General features: G+C 53.9%; 1 protein-coding gene across 8 annotated transcripts in view; it reads left to right on the forward strand.

The window, feature by feature from the left end:
* The window catches only part of DENND2B (DENN domain containing 2B), a 166791-nt gene that overhangs the window by 139347 nt on the left and 1630 nt on the right, over positions 1-25814 (forward strand). For all 8 annotated transcript variants that reach the window (XM_027979402.2, XM_042233081.2, XM_027979404.2 and 5 more), the window contains 14 exons: positions 4295-4446; positions 5759-5974; positions 6892-6988; positions 7626-7670; positions 8660-8844; positions 10050-10159; positions 10350-10419; positions 13312-13389; positions 13907-14047; positions 17562-17710; positions 21445-21622; positions 21887-21928; positions 23502-23613; positions 24953-25192. In XM_027979402.2, coding sequence (XP_027835203.1) covers positions 4295-4446; positions 5759-5974; positions 6892-6988; positions 7626-7670; positions 8660-8844; positions 10050-10159; positions 10350-10419; positions 13312-13389; positions 13907-14047; positions 17562-17710; positions 21445-21622; positions 21887-21928; positions 23502-23613; positions 24953-25192 — 1815 coding nt within the window. The remainder of the gene's footprint in view (positions 1-4294; positions 4447-5758; positions 5975-6891; positions 6989-7625; positions 7671-8659; positions 8845-10049; positions 10160-10349; positions 10420-13311; positions 13390-13906; positions 14048-17561; positions 17711-21444; positions 21623-21886; positions 21929-23501; positions 23614-24952; positions 25193-25814) is intronic.

The raw sequence follows: 25814 nt of genomic DNA on the forward strand, positions 1-25814 counted from the left end.
ACTGCTGTGTCGCTTCTAGGGGCTGTTCCTTCTCGCCTGTCCAATTTGACATCTGCCTCTGGAAGATGCTGCTGTCCCACAAAGCCTTATAATCGTTGGCATTCTGAGCCTGACACTCAAAAATGCGCCCAAGGAAGCAGCTTGTTAGAGAGTTATGTGGAGTGGCCTCGGCGCCTGACCAGGGAGCCCAGGCTGCATTCCTGCAGAGATTCCCACTCCCATCAGCTCGCTGGGGCTGAGGGAGCGTTTCCAGGAACTTGAGTGGGGTGGGAGCTGGGGACAGAGCCAGTCAGCCTTACTGCAAAGCTTTTCGAGCGTCTGCTCTTTCTGCCTTCTTCTCTCTTGTGTCCCAAGGCTGGGGGACAGTGAGGATCAGAGGCACAAAACAACTTGTAGTCTGTCGCCCAGAGGTGTCATCCAGGGAACAGTGCCTGGGCAGTTGGGAAATGGTGTCCAGCCTTGGAGGGTGGGGAATGGCTGGACCCTGAGAGCTCCCCGTCTGTGCTGTGCATTGCTGGGGAGCTGGGCCCTTCATCTGGGCCTCTCTCCTCAGTGCAAGGGAGGAGAAGAGGCTGAGAACCAGAGAAACAGCTGGTTGGACACGGGAGAGGGTTGGGGAGGGAAGCTGCAGACCCAGAGCCGTTGCCATGGGTGTGGTCTGGGAAGCTTAAGATTTGGAGAAATTCTCAGTGTGTTGACACAGACACGCACCCCTTCTCTAACTGGTTCTTCCACTTGTGTGTGTGTTGGGGGCTGGGGTGTTTGGCATCCATGGTTAATGACCACAGGAGACATGGGGAGGCATGGGGGCAGGGCTCAGTGGGACTAGGTTCTTCCTTCAAGAGGATCCCCGTGATAGGTTTGGGCTCTGACCAAGCCCCTTATAAAAAAAAGTGCAAAGCAGAAATTCTTGGCGATGCCCCTGTCCTTTGTGTCATCAGCAAAGCTGGGAAAGGGTGAGACCTCTGGCTTCTGCAGCTGGGCTTGATGAGATGGGGCTGCTCTGGGCCAGGCCTCGGGGATGGAGGCCCCACCTCTCCTCCACCTCCCAGGGCGGCCTGGAGCATCCTTGAGGGAGCTGAGTGGGCAAGAGAGCGGGGGAAGGTCTTCAGGTCTGCCAGGTGTCCCGCCTCCCATCCAGGCCCTGCGGAGTCTTCTCCAGGTTTCTCCACTCAGCTGCAGCTTCTTCAGCCTCACTGGGGCTCTGTCCCGGAGGAGGGTTCTGAGCCAGATCCCCAGCCCTCCTGGTCTCCCAGCTCTGAGCCATCGCTTTGGGGCTGACTGGCTCTGGGCCTTGGGTGCTGCTTGGTCTCTGCACATCCCCATGCTCTTGTCACCCTTACTATCTGGACAGATGGCTGGGTGGGTTTCTATGTGGCAGCTCCAGGAGGGTCATCAGAACAGTCCAGAAAGTGGGGTGTCAGAGGTGCATGGGGCTGTGAAAGGCTCATGCTAAGGCTGGGGAGGTGGGGCTTGGGCCAGGGCCAACCTTCATTTCCTGCAGAAATGATTAGTGGCCTGGTTATATCTGAGAGGCTGTTGAACGTAGCTGGAGAAGAAAGAGGCTGTTTCTTTCTGTTAGGCTGGGCAGGCAGGAGGAGCAGGCGTTTGGAGCTTTCCTGAAGTTTAGTTTCCAGAGGCCATACCAGGCTTGAGACCCTGGTGTTCCCAACTGTTTTCAGTTCTCAGATGATCACTGATATGCATCTGTGACTGTCCCAGCCTCCGTCTCCTACTTCTGTTTCTTGGAGCTTTGGCTTTTGCACTGATGTTCAAAGGGAAAAGAAGGAAGGGAGAGAAGAGGAGTGAAGGAGGGAGGAAAAGAGAGTTTGCCTCAGGACTCGTATCATGGTGCTCAGAAGCCATTAGGAAGTTTAGGGACATCGTCTAAAACAGTGGTTCTTAATGGGGCAGACGCGGGTGGGGGTATAGTTTCATCCGTCCATCGATATCTACCCATCCATCATCCACTTTTCCTTTGTTCCTCCTTTTCTCCTTTCCTTCCATCCATCATCCATCTGTCCAACTCATCGTCCATTTATCCACCTATCTGCCCAGGGGACATTTGACAGTGTCTGGAGATGTTTTTAGTTGTTTGGTTGAGGGGATACTACTGTCCTCTAGTGAATGGAGGCCAGGGGTGTCACTGAACACCCTATAAATGCGCAGTACAGTCCACCACAACAAGAATTATCCAGCTCCAACTGGAGCAACTCTGATCTAAAGCAGTTGAGACAGGGTCATCCTGTAGGCTGGGGAAAGATGATAAGGACTCTGGCTGGTCATCCAGCCCAAAGCAGTTTAGATTTGATGAGTCTGGAATACATGCTCTCCCTGCCCCCATCTGCTCTGTCCTGTCTCACAGGATAAGGAAGATTGTGTCCTGACTCAACAATCTTTGGTTCCCTAGCCTCACCACTACAGGACCTATGTTGGCGAGGGACCAGGAAATACAGTCTATCCTGATTCCTCCCTGAGTGCCCGCGATGGGGTGGGCTATAGAAAACATGCAAGGGATGTCAGGTTTCATATTTGGCTTCGTGAGGCAGGGCTGCTGGGTCAGCTCTGCTTAGTCAGGGCTCTGGAATGGAGAGAAGTCATTTTCATGGCATGACTGTTACGGGAAAATGTCTCTGCAGTTGCTGGGGGCTCTGCCTGGTGTTGAGAATCACTTAATCCAGTCCCAAATCCTTCCTTGACCCTTCTTTGACTCATTCGTTTACAGAGATCTGTACGGCTCCCATGGCAGTCTAATTAGCCGTGACTGAAATCCCCCCTTCACAGCCCCCCTGCCCCCACACCTCGGCAAAGACATTTCCTAAATTCATGGTGGTTTCTCATGATAGTGATAAAAATGAGATCTGGTGGAGCTCTTGGTTTTGGCGATTGAGAACTCTGAAGGCATAGAGGATTTGGTATCTCTCCTGTGTCCTATGCGAGGAAAGTTCACACTGCCAGGGGCCTTGTGTTGAGTCTGTTGCTTTTTCTTCTGTCTGCTCCCTGAGAAGTGGCACCTGAACTCCTCTATGGTGGGAGGCACAGGGAGGTGTCTGTGGGGGCCCAGTGGTCCCCCAGGCTCATCCTGCTGCTTAGACAGAGAAGTTGGGGCGAGCCCTGCTCTTGGTGTACAATACACCTCCAGCAAAACAGTATTCTGGCCACTAGCACCTACGTCCCAAGTAGTGGTGTTGGTATAGAGCAGAGGCTGGGGAAAGACAAGACGAGGGGAGTGGAAGGCTGTATTCACTCGCAGTCCCTATGAGCCTTGTCACCACTGTGATTCTGCCACATAACTGAGCCAGGACTCACCTTGCTCATGGTATTACTGCTTTTTAGAGAAGTCCAGGTGTATGTTGGCGGGAGGATAGGGCTTGTAGGAAGGGGTTGCCCTTCAAGGGCAGGAATGGACGGCGCTTTTTGGATTTTCTGTGGTTTCCTGGTAGTGCCAATGCAGTGCTCGTGAGGTTGGAAATGAATCCTGAGAAGAGAAGCAAGAATTCCCCCCAACCCCACCCCACCCCACCCCCAGCCCAAACTCCCTTCAGACCTTTCACATCTCTCGAGTGTCCCAGCAGAAGAGTTTATCACAAAAGGGGATTGATGACCAATTGCTTTTTGCTGAGGTCCGTGGTGGAGGAAGTGCAGTGACGCTATAGTCAGAGCAGTTCATTGAACAAGTAATCCTGAGCGCTGGCTACCTGCTAGTCACTGCTCCAGTGCCGAGTTACCTTAGTGGGCCAGACGAAAGCCATGTCCCGAGAGAGCTGTTGCACAGCGTGCCGGTGAAGCGCAGGTCTGGTGCAGCCCGGTGCCGCCCGGCTCCCTGGAGTCCTCCACACCCACGCCCAGAGGTGGTCCTCAGGGAGCAGGGGGTGAAGAGACAGCTGCGTGACCTCTGAAAGCCTTTCCTGCCTTGAACTGTATATCTCCGGGGCTTTCGCAGAGGACGGACTGGAGCCAAGAAAAGACGCCTGCTGTTGGCTTTGTCCTCTGGCTGGGCACAGGCACGGGTGGCTGAGCCAGTCTTGTGCAATCTTTGAATTTATAAAGCAGAGGCCAGACAAGGCTGAGCTGAATTGGGGGTGGGGGATGGTGGTTCGGCTTCTGGACTCGGAACCAGGCTCTGTTTGTAGCCTTCCCACTGCAGACTGGCAGCTGTGTGACTCATGAGCTGAAGGGCCCGGCAGAAGCCACTGTCTTTGGCTCACAGGAATTCTGCTTGTTTATTTGTGTGTGTGTGTGTGTGTGTGTGTGTATTTCCTTCTTTCCTTCTCTAACTTTTCCTCCTCTGCAGGAGATCTTCCCAAGGAGAATCCGTATGAGGATGTGGACTTAAAGAGCCGAAGAGCAGGACGAAAACCCCAGCAGCTGTCTGAGAACTCCTTGGACTCTTTGCACAGGATGTGGAGTCCTCAGGACAGGAAGTACAACAACCCACCCACTCAGGTAATGGCAGCCCTGACGCGCGCCTGTAGGGTCAGCTTAAGGCCAGGGCCAGCTTCTGCTCAGGCTTTTTCCCTCACTAGTGTTGGGCAGAGGTGACATCAGGGAAGAGCTCTGTGTTCAGGGACCTCTGGCATGTCGACATCCTTGTGGACAGTCGAGATGGGCTCTTAGGGGGCACCCAGTCCCACCTTCTTCCCTTTACTGCTGTAGCTCTAAGCTGTGAAACTAAGGTAGGAGCCCCTTTAGTCTCCTGTCTAATTATGATTTCTCCTCCTCTTCCTGGAAGCAGGAAGACAGGGCCTGAGTTGGTGTCTTAAAATTCTGAAGAGCTGATCTTAGCCCTGGCATTTAGGGGCCAGGGATAGGCCCAGTAACTGGATTTGGAGAGCCACATAGGTATCTCCAGGACCTGGAAGTGCTCCCATTGGATAAATGGCTGAGTGGATGAGTCTCTGAGGAATGGACTGATGGAGGCAGAATGGGGAGAAATATGGAGAGGCAAAGGAGCTCTGAGTCTGTAGCTTGTTCTGGCTTTGTCCACGACAGACAAGAGGCTGGAGGATGGAGATCCTATCTTGGACCTCCCAAAGCAATGCTGATTCTCCTAGAGATTTTAGAGCACTGGCCAGAGAATATACAAATTATTTCTTCTGGCCTTGGAGTGACATGATTGTTTCTATAAAAGGTTTACCTTTCTAATGTGCTCTGTTCAAATAAACGTCCACTGAATGTGTGTTTCCCGACCAGTTGGGTAGGAAGAGGAAATTGGGGGAGGGGAAGGAAGGAGGACTTGCTGAAGAGTGATGAGCAGCAATGCCAGATGCAGGTGGCAGGTGGAAGTCATGCCAGGTGTGCAGAGCTGCTCCCTTTTCAGCAGCAGCAATTCCACTCAGAGTAAGGTGCCCCGTGGCGAAGGGCGTCAGTCTGGATGGAGCGAGGCAGAACACAGATCTGAGCCACACCCAGTAATGAGCAGAGTCAGCCTTGTCCCAGAGCTCAGACGGCGCCCACAGCATTCTCACTTGGCCTTCTTTTCCCACTCAGATGACAGCCCAGTTTTCTTTGTCTCTGCTTTCTGTTTTTCTGTCAGAAGTCAAGCTTCCTTTGTGGAAGCAAGTATCTAATCTTGCCCTGACCTGCTGATTAGCAGCTGAGGTCTGAGAAGAGGAAACCCTGGTCAATGGAAATTCCAGGTGGAGTTTGGGGGAAGTCAGGGAGGCCAGCCTGTGGCTCCTGTGTCCAGCTCCCAGCAGACAGGTGCCGGCCACGGCATCCATGCTGAGGCCCTCTCCTGTCTCCTGCCCCACGCCAGCTCTCCCTGAAACCCGGCAGCCAGTCCCTGCGCAGCGGGAACTGGTCAGAAAGGAAGAGCCACCGGCTGCCACGGTTACCCAAGAGGCACAGCCATGATGACATGCTGCTGCTGGCTCAGCTGAGCCTGCCGTCTTCGCCCTCCAGCCTCAACGAGGACAGCCTTAGCACCACCAGCGAGCTGCTGTCCAGCCGCCGGGCCCGTCGCGTCCCCAAGGTAGCTTCTGCAGGTGGAGCCGGCCGGGACTGGGTGGGTGGGCGGGCAGGCCGGCCGTGGCTCTTTTCTCCCTCCCTCCCTCCCTTCCCTAATCTGCGCCTGCTTCCTTAATTCTCCTTAAATCACTTTTGGGTCCAGGCACTGGCCTTTTCTTTTTCCATCTGGCTAATTCTTTTCTTATCAATAAAGATGCACTGAGTGATTAATATGCTAGCTGGCCCCCAGGGAGTGCTCCACGCCACTGGCTGGATGGAGGCAGTCTTTAGGAGGCTCCTCATTAGTGTGAGCGTGGGGTGTGCAGAGTCTCTGTGTACACAGAAACATCTGCATGCTGTGAGGGACCTAGGACTCAAAGGTGGGTCTTCCTTTCTGTACCACTCTGAGTTGAGAGTTTTCAGCAGTGATTTGCACACACACATAGCCAGCCAGGCCCAGATCCCCAGCCCAGAGCAGCAGGATTTGGCCAAGTGGTATTTTTAGCCTGCAAACAATGCTCTGGTATATTGGGAATTTAGCTCCTTCCTGCCGGGGCCCCAGGTGGTAGCCCAGAGGGGAAAGGCTCAGTCCTTGTTCCTGTTATTGCCTCTGAGCAGCTCTTTGTCTCAGCTGGTTCAGTGACTCCAGAGACCCAGGAGCTCCCATCCTGTCTGGTTTGATCACAGTTCCTTCCTCTGGGGAGCTAAGTGAGGAGACTTGTCTTAGGGGCAAGAGACCACTAAGTGGACAAATAGGTAGAGAGCTACGGCTTGCCCTTGGGACCAGTACAGTAGAGAGACAAGTACTGGGCCCCCGTGCGGGGGAGGGCGGGAGGCTTCTACCAGCAGGGGGACAGATGGTCTCTGTAAATCAGCAGCCTTCTTAGGAGCAGGGGCAGATGGCGTTAGGGTTACCTCACCCTCCCTGTTTTTCTCACCCAGCTTGTCCAAAGAATTAACTCCATCTACAATGCCAAGAGGGGAAAGAAGAGGTTAAAAAAGCTGTCTATGTCCAGCATTGAGACATCATCACTGAGAGGTAGGCCTGGACACCCTAGCTGGCTCATGTTCCTGGGGCCCCTGGACGTTAGAAGTGGGAAGATGCAAGGACTAGTCTCAGTTTCCCCTTCCATGGGCCAACTTACTTCTAGGAGGGTAGAGCCCTGCCAAAAAGTGGCCGCACAGGGGAGGACCAAAGGGAAAAGAAAGCCCTGGGAACAGTTAGTTGAGACTCTGGGCTGTGAGGCCTGAGTAGGGGGGAGGTGGGAGTGGGAATCTGTGTCCGGCCAAAGGAAAAGGCCAGACTTACTGAGCACTGTGGTCTGTTTCCCATTTCGAATCTTGGCCTCCTGGAGGCAGGACCCTTGTGTTCCAGGCCCACAGACCTCTCTGCTGGCTCAGCCTCCAGCTTCGGCCCTCAGCTTCCCCCAGATCAGGACTGGATGGATAGGAGTTTGTGTATAGATTAACACCTGCAGGCTGAGCTCTGAGGGACACTGGCCCTGGGCCATGCAGTGCCTGGCCGGGGGCCCATTGGAGCCCAGATGAGGTCCGTCCCTCATGAGCTGGGCCCGGGGTGAGTGGGGGGAGTAGGGAAGGGAAGGGGTGGGTGCACAGAAGACATTTACCATGGGGCAGCAGCTCAGCCAGCCTGCACTCTGCTCTGACTTTTCCAGATGAAAATAGCGAGAGCGAGAGCGACTCTGATGACAGGTTCAAAGGTGAGACGTGGCTCCTAGAGAGCAGGGACCCCTTCCCAGCCCTGGTGGAAGGGTATCTATCAGCCTTTGCTGTCCCAGCATCCCAAAGTGGCCCAGTTGGGAAGGGTATTGGCAGGCAGGATATGAGGCCAACAGAGCAAGGAGCTCTAGGGGAGTCCATTCCTTCTATCACGGAGCTTGGGCCTGCGAGCTTAAATTCAGACATCTCCCCTTTTCCAAATTTAAGGCTGGTGACCCTGCCCCTCCTTTCATAAGCCATTCATTGTCCATCTAAGTTTGCCTGGTAAGTGTTGTGAGTCTGGAGGGTCAGAGATGTATTCCAGGTTCCTCTTGTGCTTGTGAGAAATGTGCTGAAGTCTGAGGAACCTGGTGCTTGGGAGGCTCTCCCTGAGGCCACTCATCTTCCCTCTCCCTAAAGAGGAGAGCTGCTACCTCCCTGGAAAGTTTCAGGGACCTTCACATTCTAGGGGCCTTGGACAAATCTCTCTTCTTTCTCTACTGAGAAACCCTGCTTAGACCTTCCTAGGTGATTAAGTATCAATATTGGGAGCTCCCTCCTTCTCTTCTCCTTTCATCCCCAGGCATGTGGGCAGGTGGACTTTGGGCCTGGGGACAGGGGGAAGGGTCCCAGTCCACGAAGGTTGCTAGGGGCCCTAGGATGAAGGCTTCGTGGATGTTCGTATATTCTTGCCCTGTTGGCCCAGGGGTGTGTGGGTACCTTGACGCCTCCCTGGGTTTGCCTGGCTCAGGGAGTCTTATTGGTCCCAGCTCGGCCTCCAGAGGCTCTGGGAGGCCCAGACCAGTAGCTCCCTGTGTCAGGGCAGACAGACAGACATCTTGCTCCTGCCAAGTCTCGCCCAGAGCTCGGGGGGTCAGGCTGTCAGGCTAGGCTTCTGCACTTAGAGGTGACCCACTGGGATGGAGCCCTGAGTGTGAGGCGGGGCGGGGGCTGACGCGGGGTCTTGTCCTGATGTGTGGCCCGCCCCCAGCCCACACACAGCGCCTGGTCCACATCCAGTCCATGCTGAAGCGTGCGCCCAGCTACCGGACCCTGGAGCTGGAGCTGCTGGAGTGGCAGGAGCGGGAGCTGTTCGAGTACTTCGTGGTGGTGTCCCTCAAGAAGAAGCCCTCCCGGAACACCTACCTCCCCGAGGTCTCCTACCAGTTTCCCAAGGTGCGACCCCTCCCTCCTTCCTGGCCTCTGCCTTTCCGCCTGGCCCATCCTGTTCCTGCCATAGCGACCCACCTCACTGCCCCAGCCCTGAGTGTGGCTCCCTGGAGCCAGGAGGGAGGAGAAGTGGTGGGTTTGGGCCAGCGAGTATTTGGAAGGATGAGCGCGTAGAGAACAGCCTCTAGTGTGGCTAAAATTAGATCCACGCTGTGTACAGGACTTCAAGGGTCCTGAGGAAGGGCCCCCAGCTACTACTTCTATCTTCCTTCTCTTTTTGAACCACTTTTTGAAGAAGGAAATGGCAACCCACTCCAGTACTCTTGCCTGGAAAATCCCATGGATGGAAGAGCTTGGTAGGCTACAGTCCGTGGGGTCTCAAAGAGTCGGACACGACTGAGCAACTTCACCTCACCTCATTGAGATACAATTTAATCTGTTAAATTAAAGAGAAACTATTTAATCCACCTGTTTAAAGCATACCATTCAATAACTTTTAGTATATCCACAGTTATCTGACCAATTTTAGAACATTTTCATCACTCCCCAAAGAAACCGTGCACCCATCAGCATCCTCTCCACGTTTTCCCCGCCTCCCTGAGCTCTTACCAGTCCTTCCCTGCTCATCCCCAGCCAGCCCAGCTGCCTGGCCTCCTTTCAGTTCCTGTAACACTCAAGCCCTTTGTCTCTGTCATTGCCCGGAATCTTCTTTTTTTCCAGCTCTTCATTTGGCTACTGGCTCTTTCTTATTCTCTGCTCAAACGGTACCTCCTCCAAATCTTTCTAGATACTCTAAAGTAGCCCGCTCCACCCAGTTCTCCCTGTCGCATCACCCTGTTTATTTCCTGTGGCCCCTCTGAGACTGTGTTGTTGGTTACCTCACTCTGCTGGCCAGAATGCACAGGACAGGGACGCCATCCGCTTTGTGGTCTCTTGGTAGTCCAGCACATGGCACAGTGCCAGGTGCCACGCAGAAAGTGCTGGTTTGGCATATATTGAATGAATGAATGAATGATGACTCATCCCACACCCAGACCTCTCTGTAAGAATTGTGAGTGGGGTCAAGGGTGCTGAGAAGCACGCCAGTTGGTAGAACGCCACCTAGGACTCTCAAGGCTGGGGATGGGGGGTATATTTCTCAGCTACCCCCACCACCCCCAGCTTCCATGTCTTCTCTGATCTGTTTCTCCCCATATCCCTCTTCCTTGCAGCTGGACCGACCCACCAAGCAGATGCGGGAGGCAGAGGAGAGGCTCAAGGCCATTCCCCAGTTTTGCTTCCCTGATGCCAAGGACTGGCTCCCTGTGTCAGAGTACAGCAGGTGAGGCCCGACCTGGCAGAATCTCCTCCACCCCTGTCATAGTGGGTGGCTGGCTGGGCCCACTCGAGTCCCAGCCTCTTCTCCTGCAGCAGCCTGGTCCTTCACCCCCTCCCTGGGATGGCAGCCCTTCTTGGGGGCTGTTTCCTGGGTCCTGTGTACTTCCCTGATGCCAGACTTCTCCCTGTTCCAGCGAGACGTTCTCTTTCATGTTGACTGGGGAAGATGGCAGCAGACGCTTTGGCTACTGCAGGCGCTTACTGGTAAGTAGGGCCATTCGGTCCTGAGGGACTGGGCCACAGAGTTTGTATGTGTGCGCTCTTCTTTAACTTGAGCTTGTAGAAACTCTTCTGTTCTGCTGCCTTGTATGGTCCCGGAGGCCACTGTCACACACACACACACACAGCCCTCCTGGGATGGCAGGACTTAAAGTGGCCACTTTGATCGGGCCTCAGGATCTGAGATATAACCTATAATAAGGGAAGAGATTAGATCACTTTCTACTGGGATGCCATATGTTTTTAGCTCTTCTATACTTTTTCTTTTCATTCATTTTCTTTGGGCTTTTGAGCTCAGATTGTTGATCCTGGGTTGCAGGATCACATCAGCCCAGCAGTGTGTGTGTGGGTGCATCAGACTGGGGTGGAGGACAATATTCCTCACCCCAACCCCTGGCCAGCCCGATGTGTGTCCTGCACTTGATCTGGTAGGACTGGAGGCCGAACAGGGACAGAGCGGTAACTTCCTATGGGATTCTAGGAGAGATGCCTTGAGCTCAAGGAAGGGTTTTAAAAACATAAGACATGTCGTAGAGAAGCACCACCCGATCCCTCCTCCCATTAGTCCTGGGAAATAGACTGGGGCAAAGAAAGTCCTGTCACACGCTCCCCTGGGGCTCACCAGGGATATTGTTGGCTTGGGCTAGTGTTTCAAGGTTCCTGGGCCTTAGTGGGAGAAGGGGCAGATGATGGGGATCTTAGGCAAAGGTGGTATATAGCAGGGACCCCAAATGAAGGATTCAGGCTCATTCATTCGTTCATTCAAAAACATGTACCACACACCTACTGAGGGTTAGGCAACATGCTGAAGGTGCATAAAAATGAGTTAGACCTGGATCCTATTTTCAAGGAACTTCAGGGCTTCCCTGGTGGCTCAGATAGTAAAGAATCTGTCTGCAATGCAGGAAGACCGGGTTCGATCCCTGGGTTGGGAAGATCCCCTGGAGAAGGAAATGGCAACCTACTTCAGTTCTGCCTGGAGAATTCCATGGACAGAGGAGCCTGGTGGGGTATAGTCCATGGGGTTGCAAATAGTCTGACATGACTGAGCAACTGAGAGTGCTAGGGTGGGTTAGGTGCTTTAATAGAGAAGGTAGGATTTTCAATGTAGAAGCCTGGACAAGGGGAATGAACTATTATTTGGGATCCATTTTATGTTCCAGGCATGTCATTTTCTTTATTCCTCTTAATACCATGAGGCATTGTTATATCTGTTCTGTAGATTAGGAAACTGAGACTCAGATGTGGAATGACTTGCCCAGGGTCATACAGCCAGTGAGAGCTAGAGCCAGGTTGACTCCAAGCTCTAAAACCCCAAGTCTGGAGCTCCTAGATGACCCCACAGGGTAGTCCAGGGAGAGAAATACTTGGCTATAAAATGCCTGTGAGTGGGGCCAAGGGAATGTGGAGCAGTACAAAGGCCAGGTGCGGAGCCAGGCAGGTTCACCTGGACCTGGAGGGGCCCGTTGCAAAGGCTGCTTTAGCAGGAGCAGAGATGGAGCAGAGTTGCTCCTTTGCAGTGGGCCTGCCGCCCCCAGGGAAGAGCGTGTTTGTCCTGGCGCGCTCAGAGAGGGCCTGGGCTGGGCCCCTGCCAAGGGGGCTGGCACTCGCTCGGCATTCCTACAGATTGGACACAACGATTCTAACCCAAATCCCACATACTTGATTTAATCACTTGGGGTTTTAGGGGAGGCGGGGGAGAGGGAAAAAGAGAGGAGTGAGTTTCAGGCCTAATATGGACAAAAACAGATTCTGCCTTCTCTTTAGATCTGTGACGTGTGGCCAGCAGGTTTGGAGACTGAAATAGCCCCATCTGCATTTGCTTAGCGGCCTGCATGAGGGGCCAGCACCTGCTGCTCTGCTCCCTCCCCACCCGGCCTGGCCAGGCCCTCCGGGCCTCTGAGCCAGAAACAGCCACAGAGCCCTGCCAGCCACTGGCTGGAGGAGCCGGCTCCTGTGGACTCCCTCCAGCCTGCACTGGGGGCTCCAGGCCTGGGGAGCTCTTGGCCCACCTCTCCTCCAGCTACCTACCTTTCAGATCCCCCTACAACTCTGTTCTCTGCTCTGTATAGGCCTCTGTCCAGTATCTTTGTGTTTCTTTTCTTTTCTTTCTGTCAGAAGCCAGCTTACTTCAGAGGTAACAGCAAAGATGTTACACACGCAGAGGCAGAAACAGACTCCTGGTTCCATGACTTCTAAATATCTGACCTTGGGTGATGGTTTACTAATTTTGAACCCAGTTTCCTCATCCATAAAATGGGAATAATAATGCCTAGCTAACAAGTTTTTGGAAAGTTCCAGGCCCAGGACTCAGATACGGTAAACATTCAATAAATAGTAGTTTGCTTGCTTTATCTAGTGTCAGTTTGCTTTTCTGGAATGAGGATGATCCAGAAAGGGAGAGAAGTGCAACTGAGAAAAGGAGTGTGTTGCAGAATGTCTCCGGTGGGGGCAGAAGACTGCCTGGCTCATTCCTAAGAATGTACACAAGCCCCTGTCCTTCCCAGCAGGCTCCTAGGGACTTGGGGATGTAAATCCACAGATCACCCTATAGCCTCTGCCACACCTCTTCGTCTTTGCCAGCCCCCACCGGGGTCCTCTGGGAGGAAGGGCAGAGCCTGTGTAGCACTTGGCAGGAGCCTGGCACCTTGGGCTGGAAGGCCCAGAAGAGGCTGAAGCTGACCCCCAAAGAGTGGCCGCCTTTCCTTTGAGGGCCTGGTTGAGTAGGTGTTCAGAAGAGGCCTGGAGTCTTCTTTCACTAGAAGAGCGATCTTCACTAGAAGAGAGGTGCTTGGTCCTCAGATCCTAAGGAAAAGGAGCCAGGTGTAGTAACCACATGTTCTCTGTGTCTGTGTCTCCCTCCTTGTCCTGGCCCAGCCAAGCGGGAAAGGGCCTCGCTTGCCAGAGGTGTACTGTGTCATCAGCCGCCTTGGCTGCTTCGGCTTGTTTTCCAAGGTAAGAGGGCTCTGGCTTACTTCCTGCCCCCTTCCCCCATCTGACAGCTCCCACAGGAGTATCTACAGGCGGTTTAGATGAGAAAACCACATGTGTGTGTGTGAGAAAGGGTGAGAGATGGCGAGAATGCAAGGGCAAGTGCAGGCGGGCTGTCTGACTCCCTCCCCGTCCACCAGCTCCTGCACGGCAGCGTCTGCGCACGTCACTTCCCACCCTGGGCTGTGGGCAAGCCGAGTCCTCGGGGACAGAGACCCTGGGGGAAGCCAAGTGCCCAGGAACTCCACTCTCAAGAGGTGTTTCCTTTGCCCAGCTACTCACTCTTGGGGTCTGAAGCAAGAAATAGGGAGCACAGCCCTCACAGTGGCCAGGACCTGGGAAGGGTGGGGTGTGAAGCTCCCAGATCCCAGCTTTTGTCCCAGACCAGTCAGATGCCAGAGTGCCCTCTTCTTTGCCCAGGAGGTAGGGAAGGGCAGTGCCCTGACCGCCTTCCTCTTTGGGCTGCTGGCGGTGGGCACAGGTCCTCGATGAGGTGGAGCGCCGGCGTGGGATCTCCGCTGCTCTGGTCTATCCCTTCATGAGAAGTCTCATGGAATCACCCTTCCCCGCCCCAGGGAAGACCATCAAAGTGAAGACCTTCCTGCCAGGGGCTGGCAATGAGGTAGGGATTTCTGCTGCCTCCTCTCTCAGGTCACGGACTGAGGCTGGGGTGGGACCTGCGAGCCCATGGCTCAGGCTCCAGGGTGCGGAACATGGCCCCTGCCTCGCTCAGCACGTTTGCACACCTAACCCACAGGGACTGAGAAAGTGAGTGACGGAACTGTGATTGTCGCTCACCTCTCTGCAACTCCCAGGGCCTCGCCTAACCTGCTCGGACTAAACTGCAGGCCGCCTCTTCTTCACTCATCAGATGTTTATGGAATACGTGCTGTCTCACGGTCAGGGTTCCTGCGGACCTCGGGGCAGAGTCGTACAGTTAGAGCGGGGCACAGTTGAGTGCTTGTGGAGTTCACGGTCAAGTGGAAGAGACCAGTGTTAAAGAAATACTTGCCCATAGAAACAGATAACTCCCCAGAGTGTCAGGTGCCAAGTGACAGGACGGGGGAGAGTGTGTGGCAGGGCGTCTCCTTTAGACTAAGGGCCGGGGGAGGCCTCCTCTCAGGAAGGTGACCTTTGCTTAGGGACCCAGGGTGAGTGGAGTCAAGTGGATGAAGTGAGGAGAGGGAGGCTGAAAGAGAAGGATGTGTGTGGGAAAGGATTATGCCGGGTAGAGGGACAGCACCCAAAGGCAGAAGGTGGGAAAGTGTGTATGCTTGTCAAGGAACTGGAGAAGGCCAAGATGGTTGAGGAAGGGAGTGAGCAGGGTGGAGAGACCGCAGGGCCCGGTCACAGTGTGCTGTAGGCCAAATTCAGGGTTTTGGAATGTATCTCAAGCTGGGTTCTAGGATCTGAGATAATGATTTTAAAAGCCCAGTCTGCCTGCTGTGTCGATAGTGGACTGGGATGAAAAGAGGGAGACCGGCTTGGGTATTGTTGCAGGCATATAGGCAAGAGATGAGTGGAGCTTGGATTAAGGTGTGGATGAAAAGATGGAGGAGGAAGATGGATTTGAGATGTACTTTAGAACCAGGATCAATAGCACTTTGAAGTGGCTGGAAATGGGGAATAGTGTTAAGGAAACTTTAAGGCTGATTCACAGCTTTCTGGCTTGAGCAACAGGGTAGTCAGTGGAGCACCTGAGGGAGGGCAGGTCTGTGAGGAGGAAGAGCTGATTTTGTGCACATTAGCAGAGAGTGTAGACGGGGAGGAGGAGAAAGTCCTGAGGGCCTCCGGCACTTAGAGGACCTGCAGTAGGGCAGCCGCGACAGGAGCCAAGGAAGGGGCCTCTCAGGCAGGAAGGAGAGATGAAATGAGGTCTGGACCAGGTGTGGCGGGCTGCCTTGACAAGACAGAATTCCAGAAACTCAGGTGGTCAGGAGGCCGAGAAGCCTGACTGGACAGAGTTAAGAAGTGGATGGGGTTGAGAAGGGGACATGGCCTGCAGAGATAGCTTTCCAGAAGCTTGGCTGTGGGGAGAAATGGGCAGTGGTTGAACGGTAACGTGGAGCCAGTTTGTTGAAGGTAGTCGTCTGTGTGCTGGTGGGAAGGGCCCAGAGAAGGAGAGAGAGGTTAAGACGGCAGCAGAGGGAGGGGTCAGTGAGACTGGGGGTGGGCAGTGGGCTCTGTAGGGAGACAGGAGAGGGGGTCTTCTCTGGTGTGATGGCAGGAAAGGGCCATGACTTACAGATCCTGGATTCTCATCTGACGGCTTCAGTTTTCTCCAAATGGGAAAGAAGGTCGTCCTCTGAGAGTGAGAGGTGGGTGCTGGGTTTGAGGAGAGGGAGGAATAAATGTATTCATTGTTGTAGGCAGCGGGGAGGGTCTGACCAGAGAAGCACTGGTTTGCTGGGAGTGGCGAGTACTATTCAAGGCCGCTCTTGTGGCATCTTTTCTCCCACCCTCTCTTGAATGGACTTTCTGCTTCATGCATGTGGCCTAGGGGCAGGACCTCTGACCCTGCCCCGAGGGTCCAACAGCAGTACCAGGGAGTCAGTGCTTCAGGACAGGGCCCGGCCCACTCACCAGCCTCCTTTCATATCCATGAACTCTGCTTCCTTTTGCCTCCTTATCTCCGTGAGCAACCAAGTTAAGCATCCTATGCTCTGAGCCACTGCCCCTACCCTGCCCCCACCCCACCCCAGATGGGATGGGTACCCTTCTTCCCAGCCCTCTCGGCTCCTGTGTAGATGTAAGTTACACCTTTCCCCTGGCCTGTCACCAAGCTCATGGGCTGATCGTTCAGGCTCCTTTAGCCCCAGCAGACTATGATCTCCTTGAGGGGTGGTGAGTGAAAGGAAGCCCAGGTCCTCCAAGCTGCCGGTGTGAATGCTCACTCCCTGGAGAGTCCAGACTCTCGGGTACCAGGCATGGAGCGCCAACTGCATGCAGGCTCTCAGGAGGGAGGCTTAGGGGAGCCTCGCTGTGACTCCGGGGCAGGAGTGGGAGTAGGAGGTGTGCCGAGGCCTCTGGGGTGGTGGCGGTGTGGGATTCCTTCAGCCTGCATCACTGACATTTCTGGTGTCCCCCGCATCCTGCTAATGCCGAACCTCTGGGACGTCAACGTCGGGTTGGAGAGACAGCGTGGAAACAGACCTCTGAAAAGAGACACATCCTCGGGGCAACCTGTGCCCCTTGTGCTGTTTCCCGGATGACCGCTGAGCTCGGAGTTAGGAGGAACAAATGGGATGATGGCTAAAGCCCTTGGGGGCTCTGACTCCATAAGGCTGAGAGAGGGAGTTCCTTTTCCCTCCTGGGTCTCTGGAGGCCTGTGTGTCCATGCTGCCCGAACCAGGCGAGGGCCAGGCAGGCCCCGGTGGGAGCCGCTTTGGCCTGGCCCGAGCGCCATCAGCTCCGCCTGCTTGCATTGCCAGGGTCATTGCCACCCTCCACCCTCATGCCCACCCCCAGGGAAGTGCTCTCTGTGCCACATCGCCGACCTTGGGAGTGCTCTTACCGCCCCACTGGAGGGAAGATGGCTGGGTCTGGTCCTAATCAAGGAAAGCCTCTTCCTGGCCAGGCTGTGGAATAGCCAGCCATTTCCCAGTGTTTTCCTTGTTCCTGGCACAGGGATGAGACTCGCTGAAAGAGACCAGGACAGAGCCTCTGGAAGGAAACAGTTCTTTCGGGAAAGGGAGGGGGCATGGCAACAGGGACACTAGCATTGCCCTTCCAGAGACGGGCGAGGGGTGAGCAGAGCCGCCTAGGGGGCCATGATCTGCTGTGGGGGTCCATCCGTGTGAGGCTGAGACAGGCAAAAGGTCAGGGAGGACTGTGCGGGGAGACTCCCCCACTCTCCTGGTTTGTAAGAGTGGTCAGCTGTCCTCCTCGCTCCCCAGAGCCTGGCCACCCCCTTCTCCTGGAGCCTCTGACTCATTCGCAATGAGCCCTCCTGCCCGCAGGCTGGGGCCTGAGGACTGCGGAGGAGGAGACTGGGTCTTATTCCATAGCGGGCGGGAGAGTGGAGGCCTCGGGAGAGAGACTGGGGAGGGAAGCGAGTGTCAGGTCGCTTTGTGCGGGACCCGGGAGTGGCACCCACCTGATGGCCTGGACCCCCTTCCCCCGCCGCCCTCCTGCAGGTGTTAGAGCTGCGGCGGCCCACGGACTCCCGGCTGGAGCATGTGGACTTCGAGTGCCTTTTTACCTGCCTCAGCGTGCGTCAGCTCATCCGAATCTTCGCCTCGCTGCTGTTGGAGCGTCGGGTCATTTTTGTGGCAGATAAGCTCAGGTAGGGCCCAGCAGGCGAGGTGAAGAAGTGGGGAAGACATAGCCACTGACTAATGCAGCGTGTGTGTGGGTCCTAGTATATGCCAGCCGCTGTGTTAGTATGTGGAGTGTGTGGGGGGGGTGCGACTGCGCGTGTGGTGAAACAAGGACCAAATGGAGAGCACAGGTTAGCAAACCTGGTCAGAGAGGATGACTGAGGGAGCAGGGCTTGCACGCACACAGGGTGGCAGAGATGAGGGCCTGATGGAGGACTTGGCTGGAGGGAAAGACAGACGCTGCTTCTTTTGCAGCAGCCAAGATTATATAGGTACAAACCTGTTTGTGTAGCGAGGTAAGAAAGGAAGGAGACTCCTAGCAGACAGCCACATTTCCCCCGGAGGGGGACGCAAGGCTGTCTCTGTGGGATGCTGCGTTTTAAGAGAGTGACGAGCTCTGGGGAGAGCCACCATGAGAAAGGGGTGAGGGCACTGACTAGGGGTAGTATGAGGAGTGCTGAGCCGTCCAGCGAGTGTCACCTGGAGAAGGCAGTTAAATGGAGTGACCCAGGGCGGGCACATGGCGATTTGCTGAGAAGGATGAGGTGAGGGCCTTGAGGGTGCTGGGGAGGAGGGTGCTTGTCGGGAGGCGGGCCAGACTAGGAAAGGGCAAAAGAAGTCCAGGGACCGGAGCTGCCACTGAGGCAGGGGAGCTGGTTGAAGAAGAACCAGAAAAGAGCTGAGTAAATCACACGTCTTGGTCTGAAGTGTTGGCATTTATGGTTTTGGAGGCAGAGGAATTCCAGATGCCAAGATCTGGTTGTGGTCAGGGAGGGGATGGAGGAAATGTCCATGGGACATGAGGTGTTCTGGTAGAAGCTGAGTCCTTCTAGGCAGCCAAGGTGGGTTTTGTTTTGTTGTTTTCTTTAAAGATCATCTCAGTCCATTTGGGCTGCTATAAACAAAATACCACAGGCTAGATCTCTTATAAACAATAGAAATTTATTTCTCACGGTTCTGGAGGCTGAAAGTCCAGGATCCAGGTGCCGGCGTGGCCACACTGGTCAGGGCCCTCTCCCTCCTTCATAGCTGCTGGCCTCACATGTGTCCTCCCATGCAGAAGGGAGAGGGTGAGGGATCTCTCAGGGGTCTTTTTTTAACAGCACTGATCCCATTCATGAGGGCTCCACTCTCAGGACCTAAGAACCTCAGATATCACTGGGTGTTTGCGGGGACACAAACATTCAGACCATAGCAAAGGGTATATATAGTGGGTGGGACAAGCAGGGAGAGGATGAGATTTCAGCAACATACTGTGCATTTTTTTGTCATCAGAGGGGGGCAGTAGTTTCTTTAGAGTGGTGGATTAATATAGTCTTTTAGAGCATTTATTAAGCCATCTGCTATGTGCCATAACATACGCTAGGTGCTGATATGAGGGGCAGAAAACTCTACCTCCTGGTTTTTCCCCCAGTAAGCCCAAGATCCCTGGGCACTTTCTTCTGCGTGTGAGAGGAGGTCATGAAGGAAGCAGGAGAAATGGCCTCCCGAATGCTCTCACAGAGTGTTGGGGCAGAAACTTGGGCCCACCCTCAGCCCAGGAGAAGTGAGCAAGAAGAAAAACCAGAGCTTCTGGCTTTTTCAGAGAGCCAGGTTTAGAAATGAAGACTACCTCCCCCCACCCCGAACCCCGCTTCCCATCACAGCTCTGTGTTTCAGTACACCACAGTTATATGTATGTCCATTAGGCCTTGTGAGGGGACCGAGCCGGCTGCTGGAGCTAGCCAGCTATGGAAGCTCCCTGGGGCCCCGTCTCTGCCTCTCTGCCATCTGTGTTCACTGTCTGCCGGCAAAGGCCTTGCTGCCCATCTGTGCAGCTCTGGCCTGGTCAGACCTTGATGCCCTTAGCAGAGCCGGGGCCCCGAGGCTTCTTTCCCTGAAGGTTTTGCTCCTTCGCCTCCTCTTTGCCACCGCCCCCCACCCCCAGCCTGGCTCCAGCAGGGCTGTGAATACAGTGATTGTTTCCTGTGGCTGCAGCTGCCTCTGAACACATTCCTGGACTGTTCCTGGAGGAAAATACCCCAGGGTCCTGTTCTGGCCTGGCTTGGTGTTCAAGTCCTGCCAATCCTGGGTCTAGAAAAGATGCCGTCCCTGCTCGGGGTCTGCCTCTGACTGGAGAGGGCAGGGTAGGCAGCCCAGTAAGGGCACACAGGGCTGGAGTCCAGCCAGCTCTTGTTCTGTTGCTCATATTTTAGGTTGTCCACAAGTCCTTGGTCCCTCTGGCCTAGTTCTGATGTCTGTGTTAGTGGGAGGGTGTGTGTGTGTGTGTGTGTGTGTGTGTGTGTGTGTGCCCGTGCACACACACAAGCTCTGCAGTGATCAAGCCTAAGGGTTGTACAAGCCTTCTGGGTGTGTGTGTGTGTGTGTGTGTGTGTGTGTGCCCGTGCACACACACAAGCTCTGCAGTGATCAAGCCTAAGGGTTGTACAAGCCTTCTGCCTTCCGAGCCCCAGGCCCCATTGGAAGGCATTGTGGAGATCAGTGTTTCCTTTGACCCTGCGATGGCCCTTTTTTAGATCTTTTTCAGGTGGCTCCGCTTGGGGTTTGGGGAGTGCTGTCCCCAAGGAAAACCTCTCAGGGCCAGGATACCTGTGTCTCTGCCTCAGGACCCAGCCATATTTTAGTTGTCCCTGGGGTGGCAGGACAGCCAAGCAAGTCACTGGCTGCCAAAAAACTTGTGAACATCCAGAGGTCCTTCTAGAAAAGAGGGTTTGTTTCTGTCATGGATTGGAACCATGTTCTCTGACTGGTGGTCATTAGTCATGAAAGGATGACAATCCCTGTTGCAGCCAGTCAGGTAGAGCCCAGGGCCTTCATAGCTAGTAGGTGGGACCAATAGATGCAGAGAGACAGGGTGGGAAAGGCAGGCTTGAGAAGGACTCTGGGCCACTGTCTCATTGGTGATATGGCCCTGAGGGGCGTGTTCCTGACTCCGCTCCTGACGGGTAGATGGTTCAGGCCAGGTGTGTCTCCTGTGGTTACTGGTGACCATACTAGCCCTCAGCACTCACTTCTATGCCTTCTGGCCAGCCCTGTCATACAGTGCTGGAGGCCTGGAGTCCCCTCTAGGCCAAGAGAGGGCTGACCCACTGAGAAGTCTGGCCTCTTTTTGGAGCCTGAGAGGAAAGAAGCGGGTGAGAACGGTGCCAGCCTCACTCAGGCAGCCAGCTTTCTCCAGTTAGGGGAGTAGGGAACGGCAAGCGTGACACTAGACTGGGAGACGGGAAAACTGGCCGTGTCCCTCGTCTGCCACTTCTGACCAGACTGACCTTGGGTTATCAGTGAGCCCAGCTGTAAAATGTGGACTTGATAAGATGACCTCTGTTGGAGCTTCCAGCTTTCACACACTATGAATTTGTGATCATTCTTGCTCAGCTTACCTTTGTATTCCCTGGCCTGAGCTGATCCTCCCAAACTAGGTCAGGCCCACCTGTGTATTTGGGTGGCCCTCTGGGGGGGAGTGTATGTGTGTGTTCAGGTGTTGCTATGTACCTGCACAACTGTTCTAGGTATAGCCACCAAGGAGGGCACCACTGCTGGCCCTGTGGCCCTGAGCAAGGGGGATGTAGCGTCTTTGTTGCCCTAGGAGGTTTAACATGAAAGGAGGTCATGAACCTAGCCCAGCAGGCACCAGCTTCCTTTCCCTGAAGGTGCTGGGCCTGGGCTCAGTGTTTCGTCTGTCTGTCTGTCTGTCTGCCAGTACCCTGTCCAGCTGCTCCCATGCGGTGGTGGCCTTGCTCTACCCCTTCTCCTGGCAGCACACCTTCATTCCTGTCCTCCCGGCCTCTATGATCGACATCGTCTGCTGCCCCACCCCTTTCCTGGTTGGCCTGCTCTCCAGCTCCCTCCCCAAACTGAAGGAGCTGCCTGTGGAAGAGGTGGGTCATCTGGGGAGCCCGCTGGGGGGAGGATGGGACAGAGGAACAGAAGCGCCCGGGAGGGAAGGGGAGAAGGGGAAGGGGTTGGGGGAGGCTGCTGGGATCTTCTTGTTTGTGTCTCCAGCTCTTCTCCTTGCTCCCTGGGAGGCCTCTCCCTGGCTGGAGTTCTTCCTGTTATCTGACCCTGGGAATCCAGGATATCTGCGCAGGGCATTGCAGGGATTCATATCCTGAATCACTGCCCCTCGTGACTCTTTTTCTCAGGCACTGATGGTGAATCTGGGGTCTGACCGATTCATCCGACAGGTAAGAGCGGGACGTTGCATGGCCTGCCCGAGGGTGGGTGCTTGTTTGATCAGAGCACCTAGCACCATCGCGCACATACTCCACCCTCATAGCTGACTGCTGAGCTTTGGGTTCCACGTTCACAGAGCAGACAGTTGAAAAGTGGCTGGAGGATTATCCATGATGCAAAGAATGTGGAGGAATGTAAAGGCTTGTGATGGTTGTCAACTTCAAAAAGTCTCTGTGAGTGGTAGAAATTCTCCTGGGCACATAAAGGAACACAATCTTAATGCCGTAGACTTTGGGAATGTAGTCTGTTACACGCACCACTGACAGAGCTCTATCTCCTGGGTACCAAGCGTCAAGATATGGACACCGAATCAGAGTATAGAGATAGGCATGGCAGCCTAACCTTGTGCCTGAGACATGTGATTTCCTCACCCCCCCAGCCAACTGTGCTTCCTACCTGGTGCCAAAGATGGAGGAAATGGGGAGACTTTATCGTGGTGCTGGGGTGGGAACCCCTACTGGTCCTGGGCAGTGAATGCCACCTGCTCCACACTTTTTATCTTTGTGACCCTGGGCAAGTTTCTTAAACTCTCTCTATGCCTTAGTTTCTCTTCTTAAAATGAAGTTGAAAAAAAAAAAAAAAAAAATGAAGTTGACAGGGACTTTTCCTGGTGCTCCAGTGTTAAGACCTCACCTTCCAAGGCAAGGGGTGTGGGTTTGATGCCTGGTGGTCGAGCTAAGATCTCACATGCCTTGTGGCCAAGAAGCCAAACATAAAATAAAAGCAATATTGTAACATGGCTTCCCAGGTGGTGTTTGTGGTAAAGAGCCCACCTGCCAATGCAGGAGACGTAAGAGATGCAGGTTCAGTCCCTGGGTCGGAAAGATCCCCTGGAGAAGGGCACAGCAGTTCACTCCAGTATTCTTGCCTGCGGGATCCCGTGGACAGAGTAGCCTGGTGGGCTGTAGTCCCTAAGGTCACATAGAGTCGGACAAGACCGAAGTGAGGGCTTCCCTCATAGTCTAGTGGTTAAGAATCTGCCTGCTAATGCAGGGGAAACGGGTTTGATCTCTGGGTTGGGAAGATCCCACATGCTTTGAGGCAGCTATGCCTGTCCACCACAACTACTGAGTCCTTGCTCTAGCGCCTGAGAGATGCAACTGTTGAGCCCATGCGCCACGACTGCGGAAGCTCAAGTGCCCTAGAGCCTGTGCTCTGCACCAAGAGAAGCCGCCACATGAGAGGCCCACGTGCCACAGCTAGAGAGCAGCCCCCACTCTCAACAAGACAATGCCCTCTCGCAGCCCCAAAGACCCAGCACAGCCAATGAATAAACAAAAAAAAGTTAAAAAATAAAAGACTAAAGCGACTGAGCTCACACACAGTATTGTAACAAATTCAATAAAGACTTTAAAAATGGTCCACATCAAAAAAAATCTTTAAAAAAATGAGGTTGGTAAAATTATCAGGGTTATTGGGAGGATGCAATGAGATTATATTATATAATCAAGCTTATATATTCAAGCTCTTCAGACAGCACTGGCACAAAGTAAGTGCTTACTGTGTGGTTCCCTTCTTCCGCAGATGGATGATGAGGACACGTTGTTACCTAGGAAGTTACAGGCGGCTCTGGAGCAGGCTCTGGAGAGGAAGAACGAACTGATCTCCCAGGACTCAGACAGCGACTCCGATGATGGTGAGTGAGGCCTGCCCCATGCAGTGGTTGTGGGGAGTGGTGCTCTGGTCTTTGATTTCCATTTTCATTCATCCAGCAAGTATCTGCTAGCTTCCATGTTGAGAGCACAATTTCCAACCTCCTGGTTCATGAGCTGGTCCTAGACTTGCTCTACTCTGGGCCTGGGCCTCATGGGGCCTGGACCCTGCTTCTGTGCACCAGACCCACCTGGCTGATGAAACTCAGATATAGGACCTTGGTCTCACTTTAGCCTAGAATTCTCTAGCCCTACTCCTTTGCCGACAAAAGTCCATATAGTCCAAGCTCTGGTTCTTCCAGTAGTCATGTGTGGATGTATGAGAGTTAGACCATAAAGAAGGCTGAGCACTGAACAATTAATGCTTTCAAACTGTTGTGCTGGAGAAGACTCTTGAGAGTCCCTTGGACAGCAAGGAGATCAAACCAGTCAATCCTAAGGGAAATCAACCCTGAATACTCATTGGAAAGACTGATGCTGACGCTGAAGCTTTAGTACTTTGGCCATCCAATGAGAAGAGCCGACTCATTGGAAAAGACCCTGATGCTGGGAAAGATTGAGGGCAGGAGGAGAAGGGGGTGACAGAGAATGAGATGGTTGGATGGTATCACCAAATTGATGGACATAAGTTTGAGCAAACTCTGGGAGATAGCGAAAGACAGGGAAGCCTGGTGTGCTACAGTTCATGGGGTTGCAAAGAGTCAGATGCAACTTAGCAACTGGACAACAACTGCCAGTGTGGTTCAGGGAGTTATGGCTTGATTGGGTCTGAGGGGAGAGGAATAGTATAGTATTTTTCAGAAGGAGTTCAGAAACTTAGATAATATCAGAGCTGCTTCTAGGGTGGCCCAGGCTACAAAGCTCCCCTCTTGCCTCTAATTCTTCTCTTCCTCAGGAAGTTTGGGAAGAAAAACCCAACGACAGCTGGCAACCACAAAGACTCTTCTTGCTGATAGGATGCTAGTTATTCCTCTGTCTCAGGCCTTGCCTTGACCCACTGCAGGAGGTGGAGGGAACTTCTTCCTGTGAAGCCAGGGAAACCACCAGAGGGCAAGGTGTTTTGGTGGGGAGTGGGGCTCTGGTCTCTGATTTCCATTCTCACTCGTTCAGCAAGTATCTGCCAGCTTCCATGTTCAGAGCACAGTTTCTAACCTCCTGGCTCGTGAGCTAGTTACAAGCCTGGGAGCACAAAAGCTAAAGGTCCAAGAACAGATAAGTGGTTCTGGCTGCAGTTTAGTTGAGGAGATGGAGACAAGATCCCCAGGAGGCTGCGGTTGCAGGCTCTGGACCTGAACCTCAAAGGTTTTCTTTTTTTTTTTCCAGAATGTAATACCCTCAATGGGCTGGTGTCGGAGGTGTTTATCCGGTTCTTTGTGGAGACTGTTGGGCATTACTCCCTCTTCCTGACCCAGAGCGAGAAGGGGGAGAGGGCCTTTCAACGGGAGGCCTTCCGCAAGTCTGTAGCCTCCAAAAGCATCCGCCGTTTTCTTGAAGTTTTTATGGAGTCTCAGATGTTTGCTGGTTTCATCCAAGACAGGGAGCTGAGAAAGTGCCGGGCAAAGGGTAAGGCCAGAAGAGCCTGGGGTGGGCGGTTCTGAGGGGTATCTGGTCTCCTCCTCTGGCTTTTCTGCTACCAGCAGGCTGAGTAGCCAGGCACAGTGAGCCTCCATCAGTATCAGCCAGGGCAGGCCTCCTAATATCCCTTTTCTTCTAAGAGGGACTGCCAAGGGCACTTTCTCCTCTGCCCCAGAAAGTGCCTTCACTAGGCTGGGCACAGGCTGGAGCCCTGTGGCAAAAGAGTGGGGCTTATCCCCACTTTGCCCCTCTTCACAGGTCCTTATTTAGAGAAAAAGGCCAGATTGTGCCATTTAGGGAGTCCTGAGAATCCAGGGTTGAAGAGAACTGAGCCAGCTCTCTGTCTTAAGTTGGTGGCAGTCTGCACTCAAAGCACAAAGGGTATCTCTGTTATTTCATCAGCTCCGCTTACTCTAGAGCTTTTTCTTCTCATCAGGCCCTTTCTAACCTCAGGATTGTTGTGTCTTCTGTCCACCAGTACTGTCCCTTTAGTGTGACCTTTTGAAACAACATGATAGAGAGTCTAAAAGGAGCTGGAGAAGATGCCCACTTGCAGGCAGCTCTGATACCACGTCACATCCTCACCATAATGCAGCTCAGGCCATCAGCA

Source organism: Ovis aries, chromosome 15 (assembly GCF_016772045.2).
Source record: "Ovis aries strain OAR_USU_Benz2616 breed Rambouillet chromosome 15, ARS-UI_Ramb_v3.0, whole genome shotgun sequence".
NCBI classification, from domain to species: Eukaryota; Metazoa; Chordata; class Mammalia; order Artiodactyla; family Bovidae; genus Ovis; species Ovis aries.